Source organism: Diceros bicornis, chromosome 29, assembly GCF_020826845.1.
Source record: "Diceros bicornis minor isolate mBicDic1 chromosome 29, mDicBic1.mat.cur, whole genome shotgun sequence".
NCBI lineage: Eukaryota > Metazoa > Chordata > Mammalia > Perissodactyla > Rhinocerotidae > Diceros > Diceros bicornis.
In genome coordinates this window covers 25,804,727-25,831,663 of record NC_080768.1, presented here as the reverse complement: position 1 = coordinate 25,831,663, position 26,937 = coordinate 25,804,727, and the positions used below count along the sequence as shown (strand labels likewise).

Genomic DNA, 26,937 nt, shown 5'->3' with positions numbered 1-26,937 from the left:
GACATCAGTGTTGATCTCCACAAGCTCCTTCTAGAATTAAACTAGATGTCTATATTTGTGTACTGTCTGTTCTCAACTCAGTATTACTACCACCCCCTTGCGCATGTCAGAAACTACATTTCCCAGAATCCCCTCCCCCATATGGTTCCAGGTTAGACTTGCCCAATGAGAGGCAGTCCTATGAGATGTGGAAGTTGGAAGAGAGGAAGCCACTCTTCCCTGGAGACTGTTGCTGTGTGGGCAGATGTTGAGATTTGCAGAAACTTTCCAGAGAATTCTTGAAAACCTCCTGCTCCACTGCTGCAGACTGAGATACTGGTGAGGACTTCCCTGGGGCTCCTAAGAATGAGAGCAGCTTCCCGCAAGTTCTTGAGCAGCCCGGTGCTTCCCCGTGTCAGGGGGAGGTTTGTGGCTGCGGGGCAGATTCCCTGAGGATGACCTTGATTGCCACTCCTCTAGCTCCCTCAACAGTTGGGTCAACTCTACATCCTACAGTAAACCCGTCACTCCTGGAACATCCAGAGTGGCTGCTTTTGTTTTCCTGACTGAATCCTGACTTATGCAACATGACGAAAAGAAAGCAGCAGAAGAGGCCTGCGTGATAAACGGCGAGGGTGGCAAAGGCGATGGGAAAGTAATGTTGAATTTTTCTACGAGTTGGTTTGTTAATTTTTAAAACTTACTTATTCAATTTTGTGCTTATCAAAAACTATTTCTATCAAGTTTAATCAGATTGAGGTACCCAGGATAAAATGAACATGTGGCAACTGGTAATATGCTAGACACTGAATGAGTACTCAATTCGGAGATGGTGCGAATTTGAAATTTCAAGTTCGGGTGAAGAATTCAGTTGGGATTCAGACAGACTTAGGCCAACCTTTGAAAACTGGAATGAGAGGCATGTGCATCCCAGTAGGGTCTATTCTCTCTCCATCTTCATGTATCTATTTACAGTTATTCCTTTATGAAACCTATCACCTTCTGAACACAAGCATTTTAATCGATTCAATTCAAAATGCTTATGCCTAAAAGTTAGTGATTTGATGAGTTCATAATCGGATTTTCCAGGATAGGGACCCTTCTTTTATGCCTCCTGCAGCGCCTACTGCACAGATCTGCTTGCACAGAAAGTGCCTGCTATACATCCCCTAGATTAAGCTTGAATGTAAACCCTAAGTTCCTGAGCAAGGCCATAAGAACAGTAGTTTCACAAGGAGTGAAATATTAAACATGAAGAGATAATAATGAATGGAAGTGACAGGGTAAAAGTTAGGGATAAAATGAGAGGTGAGAAAAGATTTTTAAAAGTATAGAGAATGGTACATCTCTCCACTGTCAAAGAATTACAGCAAAGGCTGACTGGCTGAAAGGCATAGTTGTCTCCTGGTCAGTTTCTGGATGGTATCACGTCCCATTTTTAATTCCTTATCCCTCCTTCTGGAAAACCCTCAGTTAAGGGCTTTCTCCTTCTCTGGCACTCATGCCTATGGGCATCTCAGCTGACACCAATTTTCATCTTTTTCCTATACAAAATATAGTAGACACCACTGCTCTGGAGAACATAGTTGTGAGTCTAAAGATGGGTGGACAAAGGAAATGCTGTACAAAAAGGAAAACGAAAGAAGAAACTTAAAAATCTACTAATTTGGGTTCACAAACAAGTGAGACTTGGAAACAACATCAAAGCCATCATACCTGAAGGTTTTCTTCCCTCCCGGGCATTGATCCAAAGTGCTGAAGAATTTGGCTTCGAAATCTGTCTCTTAAATTCTGAAACCAGCTGCAGGCTTGAGAGTACACCAAATCATGAAGCTGTCTGAGATTCTCTATCTCATCTTCATTCTCAACCTAGAAATACAACAGTCAGTAAGACTCCTGAGTCTAATCTTCCTCCATATCATCAACCCTACAGAGATAGAAAAAATCATCAAAGAATAGGGAATACCTATTTCAGAGCTGGATCCGAGGATATTATTCTTATGCAATATACAGCATATATTTCTGCCTCACATAGTGCCAATGGGCCAGATGAAGAAAGAAGTGAGGGCTGATCTCCACCTGGCCTTGCTGAGTTAGCAATGCAGTTTTGCAGAACCCTACTAACAGGCCCCAATTGGGAGGGGTAAGACTGAGAGAGAGTTCTGGGGCAGAGGTCTACGGGAATTCGGAATTCCTTTTGTCTTTATGGATCAAAGGCTTTTGAAAGCAGTGGAATAAAAAAGCAGAAGAATACAGCTGCTACAATAAAAGGAAAGACTGGGGGAGGTTCAAGGTGCAGATGACACGGCAGAGAGCAGTAACAAGATGGAGGACAGCATAACTACATCTTTTACCAGGGAACTGGGTCAAAAAACAAAAACAAAAAAATGCAACAAATAACTTAGCCCATAAAGCCTGTATATCAAAACACAGAGAATAAATTATGCAATGATGAACTTCTCCTGCTGTATTGTCCCAAGGCTGTGGCTCCATCATCCTTCCATTCACCTTTCAGACTATTAGATCATCAAACCGCAAATGCAAAATTAAATGCATTAGACTTCCAGACTAAGATCCAGAGGAGGAGACTCATAAAATGCAGGTGGGAAGATGGGATGTTAACTCATCCATCTTATTTTGATTTCTGTGACACACACTTATATCCCACTCGCTACGTGCCAGGGAGTGCTCTGTTTCCTATACATTAACCAGAACAAATACCAGACCTGACTCAGCCTTTCGTGCTTCAAGGATGACTCGATATAAAAACAACAAAGGGACTCTGAAATGTTCCAAAATATAAAAGGTAAGACTATAGCACACAAGAGACAAAAGAACACATTTTTTATTTTTGAAAGACTTGAAATGAAAAATAAAACTAAAGTTTAAAACACATCTGCTTTTTGCACAATGATGTGAATGTACTTAATGCCACTGAACTGTACACTTAAAAATGGCTAAAATGGTAAATTTTATGTTATATATATTTTACCATATTAAAAATAAATAAATAAATACAAAGGTAGAGGAGCCACACGATTGAAGAATTCTGGTCTTGGAAAGACCATTAAGATTCAGTCCCCTGCTAACACACACTGGTCTTTATCTGAGCAAGAAATAAACTTCTGACTCATTAAAGCTGTTAAAAAAGAAAAAAGCATCTGCTTTGCACCCTTACAAAATTCAAGGAGACTAACCATAGGCTCTAGTAAACAAGGAATGATAAAAATGATAGGAGTCTGAGATGGAAAAAGAAGTTGGCTAAGAAGCAGGCAGAAGTTTCAAAAGCAAGCTTTTAGAGTTTTAGGATCTTTTCTTTATTGCAATAATAGAATTTAAAATTTCATTAGAAGGCACAGAAAACAGAATTACTACACTAAGAAAAAAAAAAAAGACTTTGATATTAAAAACAAATGTAAGAAGCTTTTCCAGAATGGACAAGAAATCATTACATAGATGAGGTGCTAAGATGAGGAAAAATTATTAGATGTTCCTAAGACCACAAAGACCTGGAGAACTCAGTTTTCTAAACATCAAATCCATAATGCTTTCAATATGTTATTCTATTGTCATATATTTATATTTATATATAGTCATATGTTAAGCCACATACTCAAGGGGTTTTGTCATCAAATCCAACATATGAAGATATAAATTTACATAAAACTAATAAAATAGTTATTAGTTTTACAAAGAACACTGCCTTTAACAAATGATTCTATTAACCAAGGATGACTAAGGCACAGACTGTATCAATCAACTCAAAATTTCAACTCCCGCTATACTTTTTTTGGCCTAGTGCACAAAGAAAGTATCCCATAGCATCTTTCTAATAAGATAGGAGAGGCTATATCCGACTAATCAAGTTTATCAGCAGAGAGTCAATATGGTGCAATGATAAATCACAGCACTTGGAGCCAGAGAGCTGGCTTTAAATCATTTTTATTACACTACCTATAGGATTTTAGGCAAATTAATTAATACTTCTGAGTCATACTTTTCTCATCTGTAAGTATCTCATCAAGTTCTGAAAATTCAATGAGCTAATGTTCATAGAAATGCCTAATGCTGACACTCAATAAACGCTGATTGAAATGAAGGGCCCAAATAGATCAATGAACAAGTGACAGTAGAAGATCTATGTTTTTATAATGCCTTTCCAAAGGAAATTGCCTTTAATTTGATATTTGTAGCATCACAAATCATTTTTCAGATCCCTAAACTAATTGCAGACAGTAAAGTAGGTACTGGAAAAATTAAAAGGGACTCATTCACCCTCCCCAGGTAAGATCTCACCAATAAGTACACTGACAATGCTTTATCCGTGATGTCCTAGAGTTTGAACACAGCATCCAACTGTGTCTATTTTATCATTAAGGTTATCTTGGGCATATCTTAATAAATAGAACAATTCTTAAAGGATTATCTGTGTTTACATCAAATTTCAATCTACTGTTTACATCAGCTTTGACTACTAATAAATTCAATTAAAAAAAGAGCAGGGATTAGTGCTCTCGTAACTTAGATGGGTTGAAAATTCAATTCAATCAACTATTATTAAGTACCCACCATGCAAATACACACATACATTCTAGGCACTGCGCTGGTTGTTAAGCCTGTAGAAATGAAGAGGATCCGGGTTCTGGTAGCTCAAGTTCTCCTGGAACTCACAATGATTAAGAGCAAGATAAGAAAAAGGTAACTTGGAGCTAATTTGCATAAGGATTGAGGAGGGTCTCTGATAAGAAGAACTGTTTTACGTGCCTAGAAAATATCTGCCTATACAATGCCTAGGACAGAGTATATCAAAGTGTGCTGGAAAAGAATATTTTAATATTTAATACCTCAACATCTTCCAGATATTCAATGTCTGCAGTGCAATATCCGTCTTTCATTCCTCTTTTTAAAACCCTAAACCGCTTTCCTCCGACTGTATCAACCACAGACCTTCCATCAGGTAAGAAATGTACATTTCTAATTTGTAACATACAGCCATAATCTGCAAAACTAAAAGAAAAACTCTAATGAATATCAAAGTTCAAGTAACAAGCACGCAAGTTCTCAGCAATATTCAAAGGAAGCTCCAAGATAAATAAAAATATTTAAGTACATGAAAAGCATACCTATTTTGTGTATCACTGACACACATCCCAAACTGTTTAGTTCCAGTTTGTATACTTCTCCGAATCATCAGTCGATATCTTGGCTCAAATACATGAAGAGGACAAGGCACAGTGGGGTAGGCCATAGTGCAAACAAATATTGGAACATTCTTGGTCAAGCTGAGGAAGAAAAGAATTTCATTATTATGTATCAGAACATACAACAAAAATGAGTGAAGCTTGCAATGGTAATAAATTAATATAAAACAAAAAGAAATTAGCTCCAAATAAGGTGAATAAGACTCAGCATCCCTTTCATTAAGCTCATGCTGATACAATATTACTACTAAAAATTTGTTTGTGATTCTCTTATTTATCCAAGTAAATTTGATTTTGAGATGCCAAGTTATCACAGAGAGCTAAGCATCTTTACGAATCAAAAAGCAACTGATTATAACTACTGTTTTATATTAAAAATCTGTTTAAAATATTTGTACCATGACAGAGTTAATATCTTCTATCCATAAAACACTTCAAGTTACTCTTAGATAACAGTAAGAAAAAATGAGCTCCCACAAAGGACAAAAAGCAAATTATAAAAAATTCCTAGGTATTAAAATATTTTCAAACACACTATCAAAAGCAGATAATTCAATAACATTTTTTCCAGGTAATTAAAATGATACAAGCTTTTTCATTGCCAGATTGGCAGAAAACAAGAGGGATGAAGGCGACGCCCAGCTTTGGCAAGAGTATGGATAAAACCTGTGGTGCGGGGAGCAATCTGAAGTACAACCTTGCTGAAGAAGAATCTGGCTGACAAATCAAAAACTTTAAAAGTGTTCATATCCTTTGAACCCACAGGCTCACGTTTGTTTCTACAAGTACTATAAGATTGTTCAACGTAGCACTGTGCATAGTAGCCAAAACTTAGAAGCAAAAAGAGAAGACCAGCAAAATAAATTATGACACAACCATAAAATGGGATACTATGCTTAAATGTTTATATTGAGGAGAAAAAAAGGTTATAGAATAATCTAAATAAAATGATCTCATCTTTGTTTAAAATGTATTTATATATACTAAAATCTGGAAGGATATATACCAAAATGCCAACAGTGATTCCTTTTGGATTATACCTTGGTTTTTTTTCCCCCTGAATCATTTATATTTTCTACAAAAAGACCACAAAATACTTATGTGGAATATTTAATAAAAACATATTTAATATACAAATTCCTATACATTTAAAACTGTGTATTCTACCATCACTGAGTACTCTCCTTATGAACGTTAAGAACTGAAAAAAAAAACCCAGTATACATATTAATTAGCAAGACTTCTAAATACCAGGAGATGAACTATCCCTTAAAAAACAGCCCCATTAGTAAGCAGCAAGATTCCCTCAAGCTTCTCTCCATCACATCAGCTCCCCTGACATTACTACTCCATCTGTCACTCACGGATTCCACTCCTCTGTGGGGGGTCTGCTCATGTTACTATGTTTAAGATTTCAAAAATATACCTGCAGCTTTCTTATATCCAGCTTTCTGCAGTGTTGATCAAAAAGGTTCATAACCCTGACATCAGAATATTTTCTATCATAAAATCACACAACAAAATATCGATTCTTTGGGAAGATGAATCAGTAACAATTTTTATAAAGAAAAGACTGGAAATCTCTCTTCTATTGGAGGCCACTGCCCAATGAAGACATCTGATGGACACATATTGAAAAAGAAAACTCTGCAAGCTCAATTAATCTATCCATAGAAAGTGAGAAATATAAAATGTTCGATTTATATTTTGAAAATAATGGAAATAGCATATAAAAATTACAATCTGTTCTTTAGTGTGTCCAGTTAAAAGGAAGTAAAAGAAAAAGAGCTGAGAAATTAAAAACCTATGAAAGAAATTTGAAGAGGCTCAAATGACTGGTGAAAGAGGGAAAGACATGAAGGGAAAAGAAGAGAAGAATTAAAGCACAAGAAAGAAAGATACTACACAGAGCAACAAAACCAGGTCCAACCTATCCAGGCCCAATTAGCCATTATGTTCTCTTAACAGTGGTCTGTACCACTGAATCCCAAGGTTACCTCCAGGTTTTTCACCGGTCTGTTACTAACTCAATTCAGCTACCAGTCAGCATCTTCATAATTGAGAATTTGGCCCCTAAGTCACCCCTTCCAATTTCAGTCTCAGGCCTCAAGGACCCAACCCCTTCCAAACCTCTAACTGGCTAAACTGCCTACCAATCCAGGCCACTTATCCTCACCCTTCCTCCTGCCCAGCCCTGATACCCGAGGGTTGCTGTTCCCAGCAACCCTTCTTACCAGCTCCACCTCGCCATTCCCAATTCCATTGCCTGATGTCACTGCAGGAAATCCCTCCCCGACCTAACATACTGCTTCTGGGCAAAGAACTGAGTCAATAATTCCTAACAGAACATGCGGAAGTTACCAAATGAACTTTTAAAAAATTCTGTCTATTGAGGACAGGGGAAGCTGACCAATATTCATTTAAAATATGCTTTGGACTAGACTGGGCTGAACTTAAAGACAGGATCCAGCTTGCTGTGAGAAGGTTTCTCCTTACTGTCTTAAAGGGTAGTAGTTTGTAATTTGATTATGTTAATTTTTATGAGAAGAAACTTACTGTGAGAGTTCAGCAGTTTCTTCATCATATATTTTTTTTCTCTCAGACAGCTCATCAGGCAGATACTTCACTATTAATTCTTCCAACAGCTGTGTGACACAGTACCTCCTATCTGCCAGATACTAAAAGACAATATTATTTTACATTCCAGTATTTTTTTTCCTATAGTATAAAACAGGCAACACAGTTTAACTGATACATTAGAGCCTTTATTACATATTTATGCATTCAATTCTGAATAAATATAATCAGTGAGGGGAAACATTACAATGGAGGAGGCTAAACAGGTAAACCTGTCTGCGGCTTTGCTCAAGAGCATTAAAAATACATGGCTGCCACTTGAACTAAGCACTGTATGTAAGACCTGTGTCTTGCTATGATCACAAATCCTTTATTAGTAGCACTCAGCCCTGCCCCTGCCATCTCCCACACCAATTTCCATCTGACAGCTCATGGGTACCCAAAACTAGCATTTTAACTGAGAAACAAAAATAAGGTAAGGAATAAAGAAAATAATGCATTTGGCTTATTTAAGAAAAACAAAACTATTCCCCTTTTTTTGTTCCCAATTTCAGTGGCAGAGTTTCCAGATAACTTTTCTTTCCGATTCTCCTTCCATGGTCAACCCACTATCACTTAGACCCTTATCAAGAGGTTGTTTTTCCTATATGATTCACCCACCGACTCTGACTCTATATAAAATGGTACCTTTGTCCCACTCTCTTAATACTCTGAAAAAGTGCCACCCTTACGCATTTTTGTGTCATTCTCTATGCCATCTGCTGAAAGTAATCTCTTTCACTCCTACCTATGAAAGCCGATCTAGCCTTCAAGGTCTGGCTCCAATTTCACCTTTTTCATCAAGTCTTCCTTAATTATTTTTCTGTCTCCCAAGAACCCCATATTTTACTGCCTTTACCATATAAAAGGCCGTTACCATCCCTGGCACTGTATTACATGGACAGGCATACATTATGTCTCTGCAACTAAACTAAAAACTGCATAGGGCCAGGGACCAGGTCAGAGTATATGCACAGAATTCTGGACAAAGAAAATGCCCAATACAAATTTATTTAATAAAAGTAGTGAGGAAAAACTCTTGGGAGACAATCACAAGATAAGATAAAAAGAAGCCATCCTTTAATCTGTAGACCCAGCAAAACCAAGGGTTTTTTCATTATCCAATGAAGAATAGAGCAGGAAATATGAGAGGTTGGGAAATAGTAATGGTTTCCAAACTTTAGCATGAATCAGGGCTTGTTAAAATGCAGATTGCTGAGCCCCACCTTGGAGTTTCTGATTTAGTAGCTCTGGAGTGGAGTCTGAGAATTTGTATTTTCAACAAGTTCCCAGGTGATACAGATGCTGCTGGTTAGGGGAACACACTTGGACCACTGGACTGGGAGAGGTACTCTTGAGCAGATAATACATACACAGATAATTGAAGAGTTTATTATAAAATTAATCAAATTATAGACATTATAAAAGTAATTTTATTATTATTTTCTATTAACGTAATAAAAATGTTTTAAAATTTAAGATTTATGTATTAAATTGGGGGAAATACGGCCTCTCTTACACCACTGATAGGAATCTAAATTTGTACTGTACTTCTGGGGGGGCCTAGGCAATTTGGCAATTTGTTTTAAGTCTTATAAATATAGGACCTTTGATCCAGTAATTCTCCTCCCAGGAATTTATCTTAAGGAAATAGTCAGAGACACAAAGCATGGTATATAAAAAAAGGAAGAACAAAACAACTTACATACCCAACAACAGGGAAATGTTAAATCATTGGACTATTATGCTGCTATAAAAATCATGTCTTTAAAATATATTCAAATGAAGAAATGAGCAAAATAAAATGACAAGAAAAGCATAAAACTATAAAGCATATCAATTTTATTTTTTAAAATATATATTTAGAGTTTACAAATTATATTATACAGGATGTCTTCAAAGTCAAGACACAGAATAAAGTTATTTTTAAACAGTATGTTAGTTATATTTTTAAATAATATGCTTATTTTGTTTTCCTTCAAACTCTAGACATTTTTTAAGGTGAGATATCTCTAAATTTAAAGCAATGTATCTAACTGTTAATGTGAAAAAAGCCTAATAAATATACTGGAGAGTATCTAAAAACTCTAGAAACACAGGAAAAATAGCATATTTAGAGTATTGCACCTGAAAGCATTGAGCATACTAGCTGAAAATGTAAATAACAAACTCTTTAAGAATAAGTTTATCTTATGTTTCCTGACTGGGAACATTCTGTATATGGTCTTGTGTTTTATATATTCGCTTGTTATGTAAGACACATATCAAATGTAATGATACACATATGCTTTTATGATATCTGTACAGAGCTGTGTTTTCTATATAGGAAATAACTATGCATATTCAACAGCAAAATGGTTTTATCAGTTTTTTATTCATATTTGGAAGATCTGTTTTTTTCTTTAAACAATCCTGTCAACGACCAGGGACAGAATCGTTCTCCTGATCAATGTTACCACTGTACCTGGAGCTTGAATTAGAAGGCTGTAGCCTCACCTTGGGGGCTCTCCAGTCACTCAAGCAGGACAGAGAGGATGCTGTCCTCCCACTGGTCCCAGAAGATGCCACCTGAGATCCGCTGTTTTCCTGATACCGGTTATTAGCACTGATCACTGACTGTATAAGAAGGGGCGTGGAAAGCTGTGCCTCCCTCTCTTCTTTCCAGTCTACCACTTTCTAGAGCTGCGATGTCCAGTGTGCTAGCTACTAGTTATATGTGCCTACTTAAATGTAAATCAATTAAAATTAAACAGAATTAAAAATTCAGTTCCTCAGTCACACTAACCACGTTTCAAGTGCTTAATCACCACATGCGGCTAGTGGCTACCATGTTGAACAGCATAGAAATTGAGCATTTCCATCAATGCAGAAAGTTCTATTGGACAGAGTTGTTCCAGATGTTAAAGGGGCTGGACTAGGCCTAAAATCTAGCCTATTACTGGGGGTGAGAGGCAGAGCAGTTGGGCTTCCCCAATACGGTCATTAAAATTGAGACTATTCCTGAGTAGGTACCTGACCACACCCCCTTTGTTAAAAAAAATTAACCACAGGGAGCTTGGTCACCAGGACCTCTCTGCTTTCCCCTACCCTCTCTTAACTCACTTTTCTCCAACACTAACATATGGGTAACAAAACATTATCCTTTTTGGTCACTCAGCATATATAATGTAACTCATTCTGAACATGATCATCACTATTTCTACAGCTAAACAGAAATCAAACCAGGTTGCCAAACTTAAGATCAATAAACAGATAAATATACAAATGTTTATTACCTCTTTTAAGCTTTCTTTGCAAAGGGGACAATACGGTGTATGATCTAAACAACGCTCAAGACAATTCTTACAGAATGAATGTCCACAAGGGGTTGTTACTGGCTCAAAAAACAACCTGAAATCAACCAAAATACATGTTAGTTTTCACATTAAACTATCCAGTGGAAAAACCTAACAAACTAATAACAGAAAGGAGGAAAGAGAGTTTGGTGGGCAGGAGAGGAAGGAAGGGGCAGTGGTAAATGCAATTATACCCTCCTGAACCTTTTAAAAGTTCTCCCTCAACAGAGGTACTCTGCCAGGGCCCTAGAGCTATACTGACTAATAGAACAGCCACTCACCACACGTCGCTACTAAGCGCTTGAAATGTGGCTGGTCCAAACTGAGACGTGCAGTAAATGTAAAATACACACCAGATTTCACAGACTTAGTGCAAAAGAAATAATGTAAACTATATCATTAATAATTATTAATTAGTTGTTATACAGATTCTTATTTTAGCCTCATTTTAAAACTGGTTTCTTAATAAGCTTATAAAAGCCTTACTATATAAAATTCATTCAAAAGAATAAGCCAATAAATATTACAGCTGAATCCTAAATAAATATTAGGCTTAATACCAGATGTAATACTCAAACAATATGGGAAAACTAATTTTACTTACATTATAATTATTTCCTGAAACATGACACTTCTGAATTTCTTAGAAGTACTGTTAGATGTATAAGTTCTTCAGAACTCGTCTGGTCTAATCCCCTCTCCTCATAGATCAAGAAGCCTATGGTCAGAGTTAGGGGACTTGCTCAGAAACACAGCCAGTTAGCACCAGCCTGTGTGGCCAGCACTAGGTCCCCTGACTCTTCATGCACTGCTCCTTGGACTTCATCACAGTTTATGTCAACAGAAAATGTTCTTTCAAAACTAGCAATCTTTTAGAATTATAAGCATAATGGAAATCCTTATCCAATGTTACTGTAATAGGATTTTATGGTTAAGATATATAAACAAGATAGAATCATATACATACAAATACAATTAGAATTCTTACCCAAATCTAAAACCGTGTATCTAAGTTGCAATAATAATACATCTAACTTTTACAGCACTTTACCATTTCCCAGATGCTTTTTATATGTAAGTCATTTGATTCTTACAACACTATGATAGAGGCTATGCAAATACTGACCCCACTTTCTAAATAAGGAAAAGCGAGGTTCAGAGATGAAGTTACTTGCCCAAGGTGTGAAAGGTAGATTAGGATTAAAATTCATATCTTTTGATTTTTAGTTCAGTGTTCTGTCACTTTACATCGCCTATTATTACAGAGTAGATTACCCTTATCCACTCTGTATTTTATTTATGTTAATATAAAATATTCATCTTCTATAAAATTTTATACACTTACCTCATGCAGAGAGAACACTCAAAATCTGAGACATCGATTAATTCTTCTGGGATATCACCATAAGTTAATGAAAATGTACAGAGTTCATTGGGAGTTTCTATTAAAACAAAGAGACAAGGTTATCTTCTTTAGGAAAAAGTTCAAAGGCCATTCTAAATAAATAAATGTGTTTTCTATGAGTGTAGTGAAATTTTTACCTCCCTGTTTTTTGAGCTTATTTCTTCCATCTTCATTTACAATCACATCCTGGTCTAAAAGAGACAACTTTCTTTTCAGCAGAGCACCATTTTCTTGAGCAGAGAGGAAAGGTTCTGAGGACACTCTTTTTAAACAATCCTCTCTGGCAGGCATTTCTGTTGAATTTATAGCTTGAGCTGACTGGGGATGGTTTAAGCTTCCTTTGACAGGCTCTGAAGCGACCTCTGGTATTTCTTCATTCTACAAAAATACAATAAACAAGGGGGCTGTCTTTCTTTACTATCCTTTACTGCTCTCATCAAGAATCAAACTGAAATGAAATTCCAATGCCTTATAATGTTCATTTTACTGTTCTTTTAACAGACCAACTTTTAATTCCAAAATTCTGGCCAGTAAATGATTTTTGCCCGTACTTATAGAGCCCCCAACATCCAGCTAACTTACGTTATAATGAGGTTTAAGCAGTTAATGCAAATATACCTGTTCCCACCCAGAGGAAACTAAAATAAACACAATGCTCTACATTTTCCAAGAGACTGAAAGTTTTCTGACACTCAGGTGACCTAAAATTGTGATTAATGAACAAATATTTTACATAAAAGTTTTTAGTGTAAGATGAAAGGCTACAGACGAAATCCTATTAACACAATGCTTAAATAGGTTGAAAGTCCTACCTAAATAGATTCTAGTACTTGAAACTAGGAAAGTGAAGATCTTAACTTATAAAGAAACAGATACACTAAATCCACGATAATCTTTTCTCATCCCTTACCTGCTCTGGGCTAAGCTCACTGGCAGAGTGAGACTCTTCCATTACCGAAGGAAAACCAAAAGGTTTGTTTTTAATACATGGTAATGAACTCCAGGAAGAGTCCTTCAGGCCTTCTTTTAAGTTTTCTGGTGATAATAAATTACATAAAATCTGTAAGAGAAATATTATAAAAGTAATGGAAAATATAAAATATTTGGTTAAGAATAATATAAAGTTACCTAATATTTAAGAATTTTTAGAAAATTTGTAGCAGACATTATTCTTAATGAGCAAGGAAGGAACAGATTCAGTAATGTAATACACAGAGCCACCAAAGTGATTAAAAAGTCTTACAAAACCAAAGTGTACCTCAATGCGGTCAAATCACCTCAAAGAAATGATTCAAAAGGAAGGTATGGGAGTAGTTAGATTGGCAGCCTGAGAGGGTACCCCAAGGTAAAGGTGGACTTTTTAACGTTAGGATTGTAAAAAGAAGAGATCTTAAGAAAAGTAGAAAATATTGACCTCCGAACATGAGCGAGTCCCCTCCTATGAAATAGTTCATGGTTCACCCCAATGTATATTTTAAGGCTGGACTTAGAGTGTTTATGTGAACTAAAGAACTTGGACCTCTAACTACAAAACTCTAAAATTGCATGTATTTACACTGAATTTAGCTTCTCACTGAACTACTGCCCAGCTCTATGTTGGGAGCACCAAATGGCAGCTGCCCCATAACAGACAGGAGTTAACCTGGGAGGCAGACGCAGTGTCAAAATTTCTGGGTGCTTCTATCAGGAATACATCTAAAACTCTCAAAGAGACAGGGTAGGTTGAGAGAGGGGAAGAACCCGGCTAGAAGGAAATGAGAGGGATCCAAATTTGGGGGGTTATCAAGCTCTATTTACATGTACAGCAGAGAATTTCTTAAAGTCTCAATTTGGAGGTTTGGTTTTTCAGCTGCACTCTCAAATACATAAAAATCAGAATTATTCACGAATCATTATAACGTAAATAAAAAGGAAATATATACAATGTAAATAAAAGTGTGCATACCTGGTAGGTGCTCAAGCAATACCCCATATAATGAACAAACATTTAAAAATCTGTAAATGTTTTTACATTTCCTATGATTTAAAAAAAAAGTATTAAACACACACCTACTCTAGAACCCAGCAATTCCACTCCTAGATATTTACCAGAGATATAAAAACATATGTCCACAAAATGACTTGTGTAAGAGTGTTCATAGCAGCAACTAGAAACGATTCAAATGAAAATCACTACTAACTGTGGATACCACAAATTGTGGTCTGTTCATACAATGGAACATTTAGTGAACAATAAAAAAGAAAAAATTACTGGATGTATCTCAAAAATATTATGATGAAGAAAAAAAGCCAGACACAAAAGAGTACATGCTGTATGATTCCATTTATCTATTATCCATTATTCATTTAACTTTAACAGAAGTTTTAGAATAGTCAAACTACTCTATAGTGGTAAAAATCTGAATAGTAGTTGCCTCTGGGAGCAGGCAGATAGGGGATTTACTGGAAAGGAGATGAGGGAACTTTCTACGGTGATGGAAATATTCTCTATCTTGATTGGGGCGCCGTTACATGGGTGCATAATTTCTCAAAACTCACTGAACTGTAAAATCCAGGCATTTTATTATATATGCAAATTATACCACAATTTACAAAAGCATATTGGGGAAAAACAAATATTTCGAAGCATAAGCTGTTTTGAATTCATCTGACCTTTTTAACCAACAAACAAATATTTACAGCAATATAAGGATCTCCAGCAGCATGGAAAATGCAACATTATAAGCCCTTAAAAAGCCTGCAATCTCACCAGGAAGGTAGCACGAACAAATAGGGAACAGTCAGAAAACACACAATAGTAAACAGTTTTTTGTTAAATCAGTGGGCTTGAATGTATATGCAAACAAACCTTATAGAGGATATTCCCAAGTCACCTGGATATTTATAAGGCACTTGGGATCTGAGAACAATTTCAAAGTTCTCATAGCCTCAGGGTACGTAAGAATCTCGTGGGGTGCTACGCCCCAGTTCCAAAGATTCTAATTCCAAAGGTCTGTGGTGGGGCCCAGGAATCTTTACGTTTACCATGTACCTGAGGCGATTCTGACAAAAAACCACACTCTAAGAAACACTACAAAGGGGATCAATACTGTGGCATGTTCTGAGGACACCGAGGAAAACATCATGACCGGGCACTGGAATTGTATTAGGGTAGATTTTCCCAAAAAATTTTTCAAAGACTCTTGTCTTTCCAGATGTTCTGTGAATAAGTATGACAAAAGCTGAATGCTATTGTCATGCTAGCATAGCAGAAACTCTGAGAAGACCTGAAGAAACCCGTTTAACTCAGTTTAACTCAATGTTTCAAGTCATTTGATCATAAAACCACCTCCCTTTTCTCTTTTAATTAACGCCTCCTAACACACCACAGAACAAACTTTAAAAAGTGATATATGGACTACTGACAAAAATAAGGCAAAAAAAACCCAACTAGGACAATACTATTGGTAACCATGGAAAGTAAGCAAAGTTGAGACATGAAATGAAAGGCAAAAGGCACACTAATAAAAATTCCTGAGCAGGAACATCATGACAACAATGTCTAATTAAGGATGATTAGTCTGGCTCAGATGGAACAAATTATTAGGGAACGTCTAAATTTAACTAAGCAAAAATAATGCATTTAAATATCTGTGAATGAAATGTTTTGATTTCAGTAAGAACTCAATACACTTAGTATATGAACCTGAAAACCACTCGTCAAATTGCTACTAAATTTGACTTACGGACTCCTTATGTTCTCATCCCAACTTTCTAATTAGCATTTTCAAAAAGACCTGTGTCTCAGCCCTGCCTGGAACTATTATGATTGGTGAACGAATTACCTTTTCTACTTCTAGCTTTGCAGGTGCAAAATCTTCATCAAGGGCTAAGCACTGAAGAAACAGTTGTAAGGCATCACCGAAAAAACCGGCATCGTGGAGTACCTTCCCTTTCCTGAAGTAGACCTGCAATAAAAGCACAGAGAGGCAACTTTTACCGGTAGAATTGTTTTTAAAAAATCAATATCAAGTAAAGAAAAAAAATGGTCTGCTCAGAAACGCTCATTTTGAATCTCTGAATGACTCTGAGGAGCCCAAAGCATTTAAAGATATATTTACCTACGACCTGGAGAAGCATGTACGGAGGAACGGAGGCCCAGCAAGTGACTTCAAAACCACATTTCTAATTATATCACTTCAGCGATAAGTCCAGAGGGTTCTTTGTTTTTCAACAGCTTTAAAGTTGTCCATACAGATCATTTTCCCTCTTATTCTTAATAAATATTTGACTTGTGCTAACTAGTCATGCCACCATGGGATTTGGTTCCGTTTTCCCTATTTATAACTTTCACAGCATCCTTACTATACTGTCCTCAAAGGCACAGTTTTGAATGGAGGAAGAAGTCACATAAAAGAGTAATATCTAGGGGCTGGCCCGGTGGCGCAAGCGGTTAAGTGCGCGCACTCCGCTGCGGCGGCCCGGGGTTCGCTGGTTCGGATCCCGGGCGCGCACCGACGCACTGCTTGGTAAGCCATGCTGTGGCGGCGTCCCATATAAAGTGGAGGAAGATAGGCACCGACGTTAGCCCAGGGCCGTCTTCCTCAGCGAAAAAAAAAAAAAAAAAGAGGAGGATTGGCGGATGTTAGCTCAGGGCTGATCTCCTCACAAAAAAAAAAAAAAAAAAAAAAAAAAAGAGTAATATCTAGTTTAAAGAACATATATGGGAGATGGACTGGTTTGCCTTGGCAATTTGATAGAAAGGAGAATTAGTAAACTGATTATATATTTTATATATAGGCCTCAAGTCTGTTTTAAAACTACATGGGCAAGGCAACCTCCTTTGCCCCATCTACTGTATGAAATCACTGTCTAATTCTCTAGTACCCATTATAACGCCTCAATCAATTTTCCAGCCTCAAAGACCTCTTCTCTTTCCATTAACAAACCTCTTCCACCCATGTCCAGTTCGGATTCACCTTCACAATATGGTCAGTTGTATCTCTTTGAGGAAATTTTGTATACTAAAGTCTCTATTTTTTTCTGTGCCTGGAATTGTAGCTGCTCTTTAATAAGGAAACAAAGGTTTCTTATAATTTAAAAAACTGTCAGATAATATTCACCCACTCAAAATATTGACCCTAGATTCCTAGAACTCTATATATTCTATTTAGAGACAACTAATCCATTCTGTTAAAATTTATAACCATAATTGAATGCATGTTCCCTGCAGCTGAAATTTTTAAATTCATGCAAATGTAAAACAGTAATTTTACCTCAGGCCAATTTGGCAGTTGAAAGAGAACTGCATTTAAATCTTCTATGGCTGCTTTAAACTCTTGGAGACCAGCATATGATTCAGCTCTGTAAATTTTTAGAGTCAAGTCACTGGGCTCTGAAACAAATATTTTATAAAGGTCTGATTATTTTTAAAAGATTATTATATAACCCAAAAAATACATCATACTAGATTGAAAACTGACTTAGTGATTCCAGTCAATAACCAGCAAAGTAAAGGGAATGAACAAGCACAGTGTGGGTGCAACCCACTTACATGCTGAATTTTATCTCAAGTTATATCAAATCATTATAAGTAGATTACGTTAATGGAGGAAATTATGGTTTTAAGAATAGTGGAAATATTTTTAAAACATGAATAATCACCTCTAAGAAAACAAATATTTTCTTAAAAGAGGGCATTCTATACAGATTTAAGATGTCTTAGATGTTTAAAGATTTGCCTTTTTATGGTAAATCTTAATTTTTCATACCCTAATTTCTAAGTCCTTATTTATAAACGACCATATGTGTAACTACTGCACATGGAATTTCCATAGTAACAAAGACCCACCAAGGCTCAATCTTATGAAGGTATACAACGGTCCTGATTCTGGAGGAAATGGGTTGATAAGAGTCAGGTTTTTTAAGAGGTCAAAACTGTAATTGCTGCCATTAGCCAAAATGGTATTAAACCATCCCAAAACAGATTAAATTTCAAATATTTCTGAAGAAAAAAGTTTTGTTGATAATTTCACTATCTTCTACGTCTCTACTTGAGAAACCAAATTAGTGTCCAACGGCATTCAGAATTTCAGACAGACAGCTGGTTCCCCTATGAGACTATAACCAATTACTACAGGTACATAGATTCTAAAACTGAAGTCTAAGCAAAAAACTCATTTCCAGTACATCTACAGATGAAATTAACTTGATGCTTCTTTAAAAGCTATTCATCTTTGAAGCCTTCAAAAATGTATGCTTATGATATAAAGCTTCATTATGAGAAGGGCATAAAGACCTGCAATGCCTCATTAAAAAGAAAAAAGACATAATAAAACTCCTCAATAGCTCCCTGGCTTACGCTAGTTTTTAAATGATTGCTTTTCTAGAGATAACTCTTCAATTAACAATTAAATTAGACAGCACTTTTTCAGTTGCCGGTGCTTGAAAAGTGGAATTATATCGTTCCATCAAATTTATACCAATGAAAATTTTTAAAGAAGAATGAAATTACTATTTCATGAAAATATTTCTTACTTCCCAAATAAAAAAAGACATGTCTAGAATATTTTGTCTTTTGTTTCTTAAAGCAATATAATTGGAAATCATTATCTCTGAACAAAAATGCACAGAAATTGAAAGCTCAATATGATGAATCAATCCAGAATGAAGAGTTCCAGCACAAAGCTAGACCCTGTAGGTGTTCAAAAGATTTTAATTTATCCCTGTCTTCAAGGAGCTTATAACCTAACGAGAAAATTTTATTTTACTGTGAAACGGCATCATATAATTCTGATTTGACAAGCACAAGCAGAGTTCAGAAAACGGAGAGGAGTACACGCCAAAGCAGTCCAGGAACCAGTGGTCAACCCATCAGCATCAAAAAACCCTCAGCGGTAAGGACCGCAGCCCAGGACGTGCAGTATTCCACCCTCAGCTGGGGGCTTCCTTGAGACGCCGCCTCCACTCCAGCACCTCCAGACAGAGGGAGTTCACTGTTGTAACAGGCAGTCCCTTCCCTGCCCGGATCCCTTACTGGGCTCTTCTTTAATTTCAATTTTTTCTTTTACAGCAAGTCCCCACTGCACCACACCTGACACAGTGCCTATTCAGGACTGTGGAGTACCACGCCCTTTTATCAATGTCTTCACTGCCCAGCAGTGACCTTCAGACAGCTTCTTTAGGTCAGCCCCGAAGGAGGTGACTGAGAAGACCTCTGTCTTTGCGAAAACCCAGTCAACGTATCACACTTCTCCGCTCTGACCAAAGAGAAACAAGACTGTCCCCTCTCCTCTCTACACCAAACACTCCGACTATTGAGACTCCCTCAAGGGGCTCCTAAAAAAGTTAGTACATATTGGAATAAGAAGAGAAGTACACCCTAAGAAGAGATGACAAGAGGCTTGGATTTTAAAACTTGCTCCCCAATTTCTCCTAGGTAATGTTTTTATTGAGAACTTCGAATGTTAACGGAATAATTATTTTGAAAGACTCTATCCAAAAAAAAAAAAAACCTCATCAGGTGAGTTCAAACTCCCAATACTTTTTAAAAAAGATTAGGGCCACCCAAAATTCCAAAAAAGAGCCAACTGTGCTAATTGAGGCCCTCTGAAGCATACAGAATGTCTGCCCTCCATGTAAACTTTTGCAAAAGGCAACTGTGGAAAAAGCAATCAGCCCCGACTGTGTCATTAACTCAAGTCTGAAAGAGGCAACAAATATTTACTCTATGCTATGTGGCCTGAGGACACCGGAGTAAACAGCTCACCTCTCTGCACAGGCCACCAGGGAGGGCCTGTTAGTCCACTCCTGCAAGATCCACCGTGCCCGGCAAGCACCTGGTACGTTATCGACTGAATTTGTTGAAAAAGTGCAGAAATATATAGATATGGTTTGGGCTAATTGTACTGAGCATGATTTAACTCCCAGATCTTTATCTTCGGTCCTGATTTTTTCACCCTACTTTCAGATTCATCAAATTTCCAACTGCTCGCTGTACCTTTCCTCAAACTCAGTATGTTTCCCACCAAAAAAAAAAGGGTGTCTTTTCACTGTCTTCTTAGTAACACCACTGACTTCTCAAATTACATCCTTAACTTTGTCAATTTTACCTCCTATAATATTTTTCAAATCCGCACCCGGTCTTTCCCAATCCTACTGCTAATAGCCTTAGCCCAGGCTTCCAAAATCTCTTAAAGACTATTGCAACAGCTTGCTGACGGCTCTCCCTGCCTCCAGTGTTACCCTATCTATATCCTCATCATCCACAAGATGAAATGGGATTTAGCACAACATACAAGTTCCTCCACGCCTGGCTCCTGCCCCTCTCCAGCCTTACTTCCGATCACTGTCAGCCTCCCACTTGAAGTCCCTGTAACACCTAACTGCTCCCCCTGCCCCATGTATCCACTCTATTTCCCGCCTCCTTCCTTTGCTCAGGGCTCCCTCCTTGTCCTACCATCCTTGGTCAGACCACCCCACCTCCCCATGGTCTGGATAACTTGGTCTCACCTAACAGAACAGCTCACCAATCTCTTCTCCAGACGCTCTCCCTTAAGTCCACCTCCACCCAGCATCTCAGAAGGATTAAGAGCATGAGCCTTGAAGTCAGACTGTCTGGGGTCAATTCCTGGCTCCTCCACTTACTCGCTGTGACCTGGGAATATTGCCAAACACCTCTGCACCTCAGTTTCCTCAGCTGTCAAATTGAGGGTGTTTTTGAAAATTTATTTTTATTTAAGAAACACCACTTACTATGTACTATTCTAAATGATTTACGACCTTCAGAACAATCCTATGTGGGTCTAGCATTGACCACATTTTTACAGATAAGGAAACTGAGCACAGAGAGCTGGAGTAACTTGCCCAAGATCAAACAGCTAGTAGGTGGTAGATTCAAGAGTCCACCGTAGGCGGTCTGGCTCCCGAGTTCTTGCTGTTCACCTCTATGCTAATAACAGTATCTACTTCACAAGGTTACCCCAGAGAGGGAGTTACATATGCAAAGTACTCAGAACAGGGCTTGGTACATTGTAAGCACTATTTACATCTCTGCTACTATGACTCTGTTCCTTCACTAGATGTGCACAGCATTAATTTTCAAATCTATTTCTGAGCTCCCTCCATTATTTCCTGTCTTTGTATCCTCAAATCCAGGCTTTGCTACATGTTGGCTGAGCTAGGGGAAATTCACTGAAATTTGTCCCGTGAAGCTCCTCAATTCATGCTCTCCTTTTCTCTTCTCTTAGACCCAGGAATATTGTGAGTCGTTAGGCAAATAAAAAGACTGAAATGAAATCCTGCTACACATCTGAGGAAACCAGTCTTAAGCTGTCCAAGGTATTCCTTGGGCTGAGGAGGGAGAATCCTCCAGAGTCACGATTCCTCATCTTTGTTTCAACCCTGAGGGACACGTGATTAGTAACAGGAGTTACCCGTTGTTTCTTTAGTTCATCTTCAAGAGACTTTTTTCAGATTGATATGACATTTTTAATGTACAGTTTTATGAAATATACCATATATATGTTTTAACCTGCTTTTTTTGTCCATGTAATTAAATACTAGTCCACATGATTTTTAATAGCTGCAAAGTATTCTACTATATACACACCATCTATTTTAAAATTCTCTACTCTGCAATTGTTACTTCCAAATTTTGGCTAATATAAAAAGCACTACATGAGCCAGCCCTGGTGGTCTAGTGGTTATGATTCAGAGCTCTCACCGCTGCAGCCCGGGTTCATTTCCCGGTCGTGGAACCACACCACCCGTCTGTCTGTCATTTGTCATACTGTGGCGGTGCTCTCATAGAAGAACTCAAACTAACAACTAGGATACACAAGCACGCACTGAAGTTTTAAGGGGGGAAAAAACAAGTACTACACGAACATCTATCTATATGCCTTTACATATCTGCTTATTTCCTTAGTCAACTATCAACTTAAATGACTGCAGAAAATTATACAGATACACAAATTTTTCAATACATTCTGCTAACCCTTTCATAAAAACTTTACTTATTTTATAGTCCCACAGCTGTTTATTTTGTTTACTAGAAAAATACAAATGAAAAATAGCATCATTATTTCCACATCCATCTCTTCAGTGAGTTTGACCTTTAAAACTATACATTTATAGGCTATTTGGGTTATTTATATGTAAGTGTAAAATTCCCTGTTCATATCCTTTTTCTCATTCTGAGTGTCTTTTTCTTAGATTTACATGTTGAGCTATTTCAAGAATTTTAATGGCTAACCAAAATACCAAATTTCTTTGCCTCTATTACTTTATCAAGTTCAGTATGGTAGAACCTGGTTATCACAATTAAATTAAAAGCTGCCAATAGACAAGTTATTAATGATTGATTAATAAAGTCCAGGAACAGCAGTTTGGCATAGTAATTAAGATCACAACCACTGGATTCAGATCTGGGTTCACATCCACTTTGGGCAGTTTACCTAACTCTTTGAACCTCAGTGTCTCATCTATAAAATGCTGGTGATACCCAACATCTTAAGACTGTTGTGAGGACAGTAAGGTAATGCATGTTAACAGTTAACACACTGCCTGGCACATAAGTGCTCAATAAATAATAGTTACTGTTGTTGTTAACATTACAAAATATTTCAAAACAAGTTGATAAAGAAATGAGATTAGTTTTTGATATAGGTATTAGGAGAGTATTTTCTACCTCTTCTTTTACCCAAATAAAACTTAGCCCAGATGAGAAATATCTTTAGGGATTAATGGTGCAGACTAGACAAGACTACAACAGCGAGCTGTGGGAGGGTAGGGGGCGAGGAGGAAAAAAAGACTGATTCTATCCTACCAAAGAAAAAGAAAAAAAAAAGAACAGAAGCTTCTGTCTTGCATTTTAGTTCTCTTAAGTCATTCGCCTTCCATATAAAACATAATAACAATTTTGAAAAATACCTTTCCAACAAAAGAGGCAGAATACTATACAAATTCATTTAAAAATTTACTTGACTATATCCAAGCCTCTTAGAAATATTCCAGGAAAGGGCCGGCCCCGTGGCTTAGTGGTTAAGTGCGCACGCTCCGCTGCTGGCGGCCGGGGTTCGGATCCCGGGCGCGCACTGACACACCGCGTCCCACATACAGCAACTAGAAGGATGTGCAGCTATGACCTACAACTATCTACTGGGGCTTTGGGGTAAAAATAAATAAATAAATTAGAAATATTCCAGGAAATAGAAAAACAATTCTGAATAAACAGAAGGCTAATATACAAATAACTAGAAATCTAAAATAACTGAGTTTTGGTAAATTTTGCATTATTTGTTTGATGAAGGAAAACAGGTAAAAACACAAGAATTGTTTATATAAATTAGGACACACTTAAGCGTATATAAACCCTTTTTTCATCTTCTATATCAATAAGAATATGTCATTATTGGAGCTGGCCTGGTGGCGCAGTGGTTAAGTGTGTGCGCTCTGCTTCAGTGGCCCGGGGTTCCCAGGTTCAGATCCCCGGGCACAGACTGACGCACCACTCATTAAGCCACGCTGTGGCGGCGTCCCACATACAAAATAGAGGAAGATGGGCACAGATGTTAGCTCAGGGCCACTCTTCCTCAGCAAAAAGAGGAAGATTGGCAACGGATGTTAGCTCATGGCCAAGCTTCCTCACAAAATAAAATAAAGAATACGACATTATAACTCATCTTTATAGTAAGCCTGAGGCACTGCAAAAACCCTTAAAGTGACTTCTGAATTAAAGATGAATCAGAAATATACTGCATATAGGCTCAATTAATTAGAAGTCAACAAGCCACAAGCCTGTTTTCTAGTGATTTTCAATAAATACCAATTTGCTTCAATTTTAAAAAAAAGAAAAAAAAACAAACTCTATAGAGACACGGTCTTCATTTTGTTCACTTCTGTATTTCCAGCATCTAAAATGATGCTTGGTACATAGTAGGTACTCAATAAATACTTGTTCAGTGAATAGTAAGAATATTTAAGATTTATGTTTTATATGCTGATTTTTAAAATCAACTTTATATTTAGAAGCAATATCCACATACTAGGTTTCTGCTTTCAGTTCTAACTTGGTTACTTCTTGCCTTAAGAAAGTCACTCAAAATTCTTGGAGCTCTTTTCTTCAATAAGTGAATTAACAATATTAACACTTGCCCTCCCATCTAACATGATCTTTTGTAAGGATCAGTTAAGATAATGGAAGTGAAAACATTTTGTGAACTGGAAACAACATAAAAATGTCAATGTTTACTGTTTCAGGTCCTTTGCAGAAGAAGTTAGGACATAAGTTTATTGACTAATTAAATTCAAATCTCTTCACATCAACCCAGTTGAGTTGCTTAAAATATTAAAAACCCTTTACATTTTCTTTAAATGTATTCAGTATTCACCTATAATTTGACTAACCTCTTTATAACTAAAGCTTTGCAGTATCTATATTTTATTGACGTATGCTAAAATGTTACTACGAATTAACACACACAGGCTAGAATCAGGATTTAACCCTCACTCTGGTAATATTTTTAATGTGGTACAGAGAAAAGAACAGGACCTGACATCACAAGGTGTAGATGTCAATTTTAGCTAAATCATCTTCTAGCTGTAGCACAACTCTTACATTTTTAAAATATTTTAATTAATATTTACTTTATCAGGCACCATTCAGAAGCACTTTACATGTTTTGACTCAATTCTCTCAACAGCCCTAGGCGGTTGTTATTATTGGTATCTCTCTAGGAAGTGGAGAATATTCTCACTTTTCAGATAAAGAAACTGAAACAGGGAGGTGAGACAACAGGCCCAAGGTCAGAAAGTAAGTGGGGGGCTGCGTGGGATTCAAATGCAGTTAGCCAGCTCCCAGCACACACAGCTTTAACCACTAGACCATACTGCCTATCTCCAGGAGCCTCAATTTCCTTCTGAGGATAAGAGTACTCCCCAGCATTCTTTGCGAAGATTAAATGATACTAAGAATTTTAAAACACTTGGTAATAGTCAAGGACTATATAATTAATATTAAAGACAAAAATTTCTTTCTCCAAGTATTTTAAATAAAATGTTCTCCCCTTCTGACCTTTATTTTTTTTAAACCAGTTCAAACTACAAATCATATTTTTATGTTGTTTTCTTTTGGGGGAGAGAGGTGTACACAGGGAGAAGACAAGTGTAAAAATTCATTAAAAATAAAAAGAAGACAGCATAGCAAAGTGGGATCATTGCAATAGACTCTTAGGTATAAAGATTCAATGCAGAAAAGACTGTTACATAATATCCTTGAACACTAAAAAGAAAGTTATGAAACATCTGAGAGTTAATATCAAAAGATCAATGGATTAAATGTTATCTAAATATATTTCAATTCAACAGAAACTTATGTAATCTCAATGGGAAACTTCTGATTTTGGCAAAGGTTCTCAAGCTTTCCTTTCTTGTTGACAGGAATAAATTTGGACGTGTGTGGGCTAACTGTAGACTAGATTCTTTTTTCTAATTAATAGTATTTACTTGTTTCATTATAAGAATTATATGAAGAAATTATAGTGAAGGTCTTTTTTCACTGTCAACAATAATGAAAGAACCATTAGTAACTACAACTGTACAATTATATAAATACATTTTAATACTATCTAGCTAACTAGCCGACTCTCAAAAAGTTAAAGCTTAACTGTTCAAATAGATTTATGACCCTATTAGATAACATTTTTATTTATGCCCATAAACTGTTCAATACATAATATTTGCACTTTATCAACTACAATTTGTTAGTTCTAAGATCTTTTTCCTCCTACTTTGCACTAAAAATTCAAAGGATGAAAAAAGTTATCCCTGTTAGTAGTATTCAGACACATTTTCGAGTACGGCAAATTAATGATTTTCTAAAGACCTGAAAACAAGGGGAAAATAGGCCAATGACGTGAAAGTCAGGAAACTTGGGTTCTAGACCTACAAAAGTAGGATTAAGTAGCTGAATGGGCAAAAGTCCCACTCGCTGTCTGTGCACACTGAAAAAGGGAGAGAGTAGATCTTTCAGAGTCTTTTCCTGTTAAAAATAAAATCCTCAATCCAAGGCCCAGAATCTTCCTTAATTAAAAGATTACTGGTCATAGAACATTAATCTAGACCTTACTTAATAAATGTGCTCACTGTTCTTCCATGGATTAGGACCTGAATTCTTATGAAGCCCCTAATTTAAGAGGTCAACTCACTAAATTAGCAGCAGTTAACACTGAATACTGCTGTCATTAAGTTTTATCCTTGGTTTTATACTAGCTACAAAATAACTTCCTTGGAAATTTATGTTTAACCGTTTTCATTGGATGAGCTTTAAGGGCAGGACCAACCCTGGTCCAACCTTTAGGAGAACTGGAGGATAGTGTTGCCTTTACAACCAGCTAGCTGTGTGACTGTGGACAAGTCATTT

At 36.9% G+C, this 26,937-nt stretch overlaps 1 protein-coding gene across 1 annotated transcript in view; it reads right to left on the bottom strand.

Annotated features, from left to right (window-relative positions):
* Positions 1-26,937, bottom strand: part of LONRF1 (LON peptidase N-terminal domain and ring finger 1) — a 31,522-nt gene that overhangs the window by 2,142 nt on the left and 2,443 nt on the right. Inside the window, exons 2-11 of the mRNA XM_058525110.1 lie at positions 17,792-17,910; positions 16,361-16,483; positions 13,447-13,596; positions 12,674-12,914; positions 12,477-12,573; positions 11,072-11,186; positions 7,737-7,858; positions 5,103-5,261; positions 4,824-4,986; positions 1,696-1,848 (exon numbers count right to left, since the gene is read on the bottom strand). Coding sequence (XP_058381093.1) covers positions 1,696-1,848; positions 4,824-4,986; positions 5,103-5,261; positions 7,737-7,858; positions 11,072-11,186; positions 12,477-12,573; positions 12,674-12,914; positions 13,447-13,596; positions 16,361-16,483; positions 17,792-17,910 — 1,442 coding nt within the window. The remainder of the gene's footprint in view (positions 1-1,695; positions 1,849-4,823; positions 4,987-5,102; positions 5,262-7,736; positions 7,859-11,071; positions 11,187-12,476; positions 12,574-12,673; positions 12,915-13,446; positions 13,597-16,360; positions 16,484-17,791; positions 17,911-26,937) is intronic.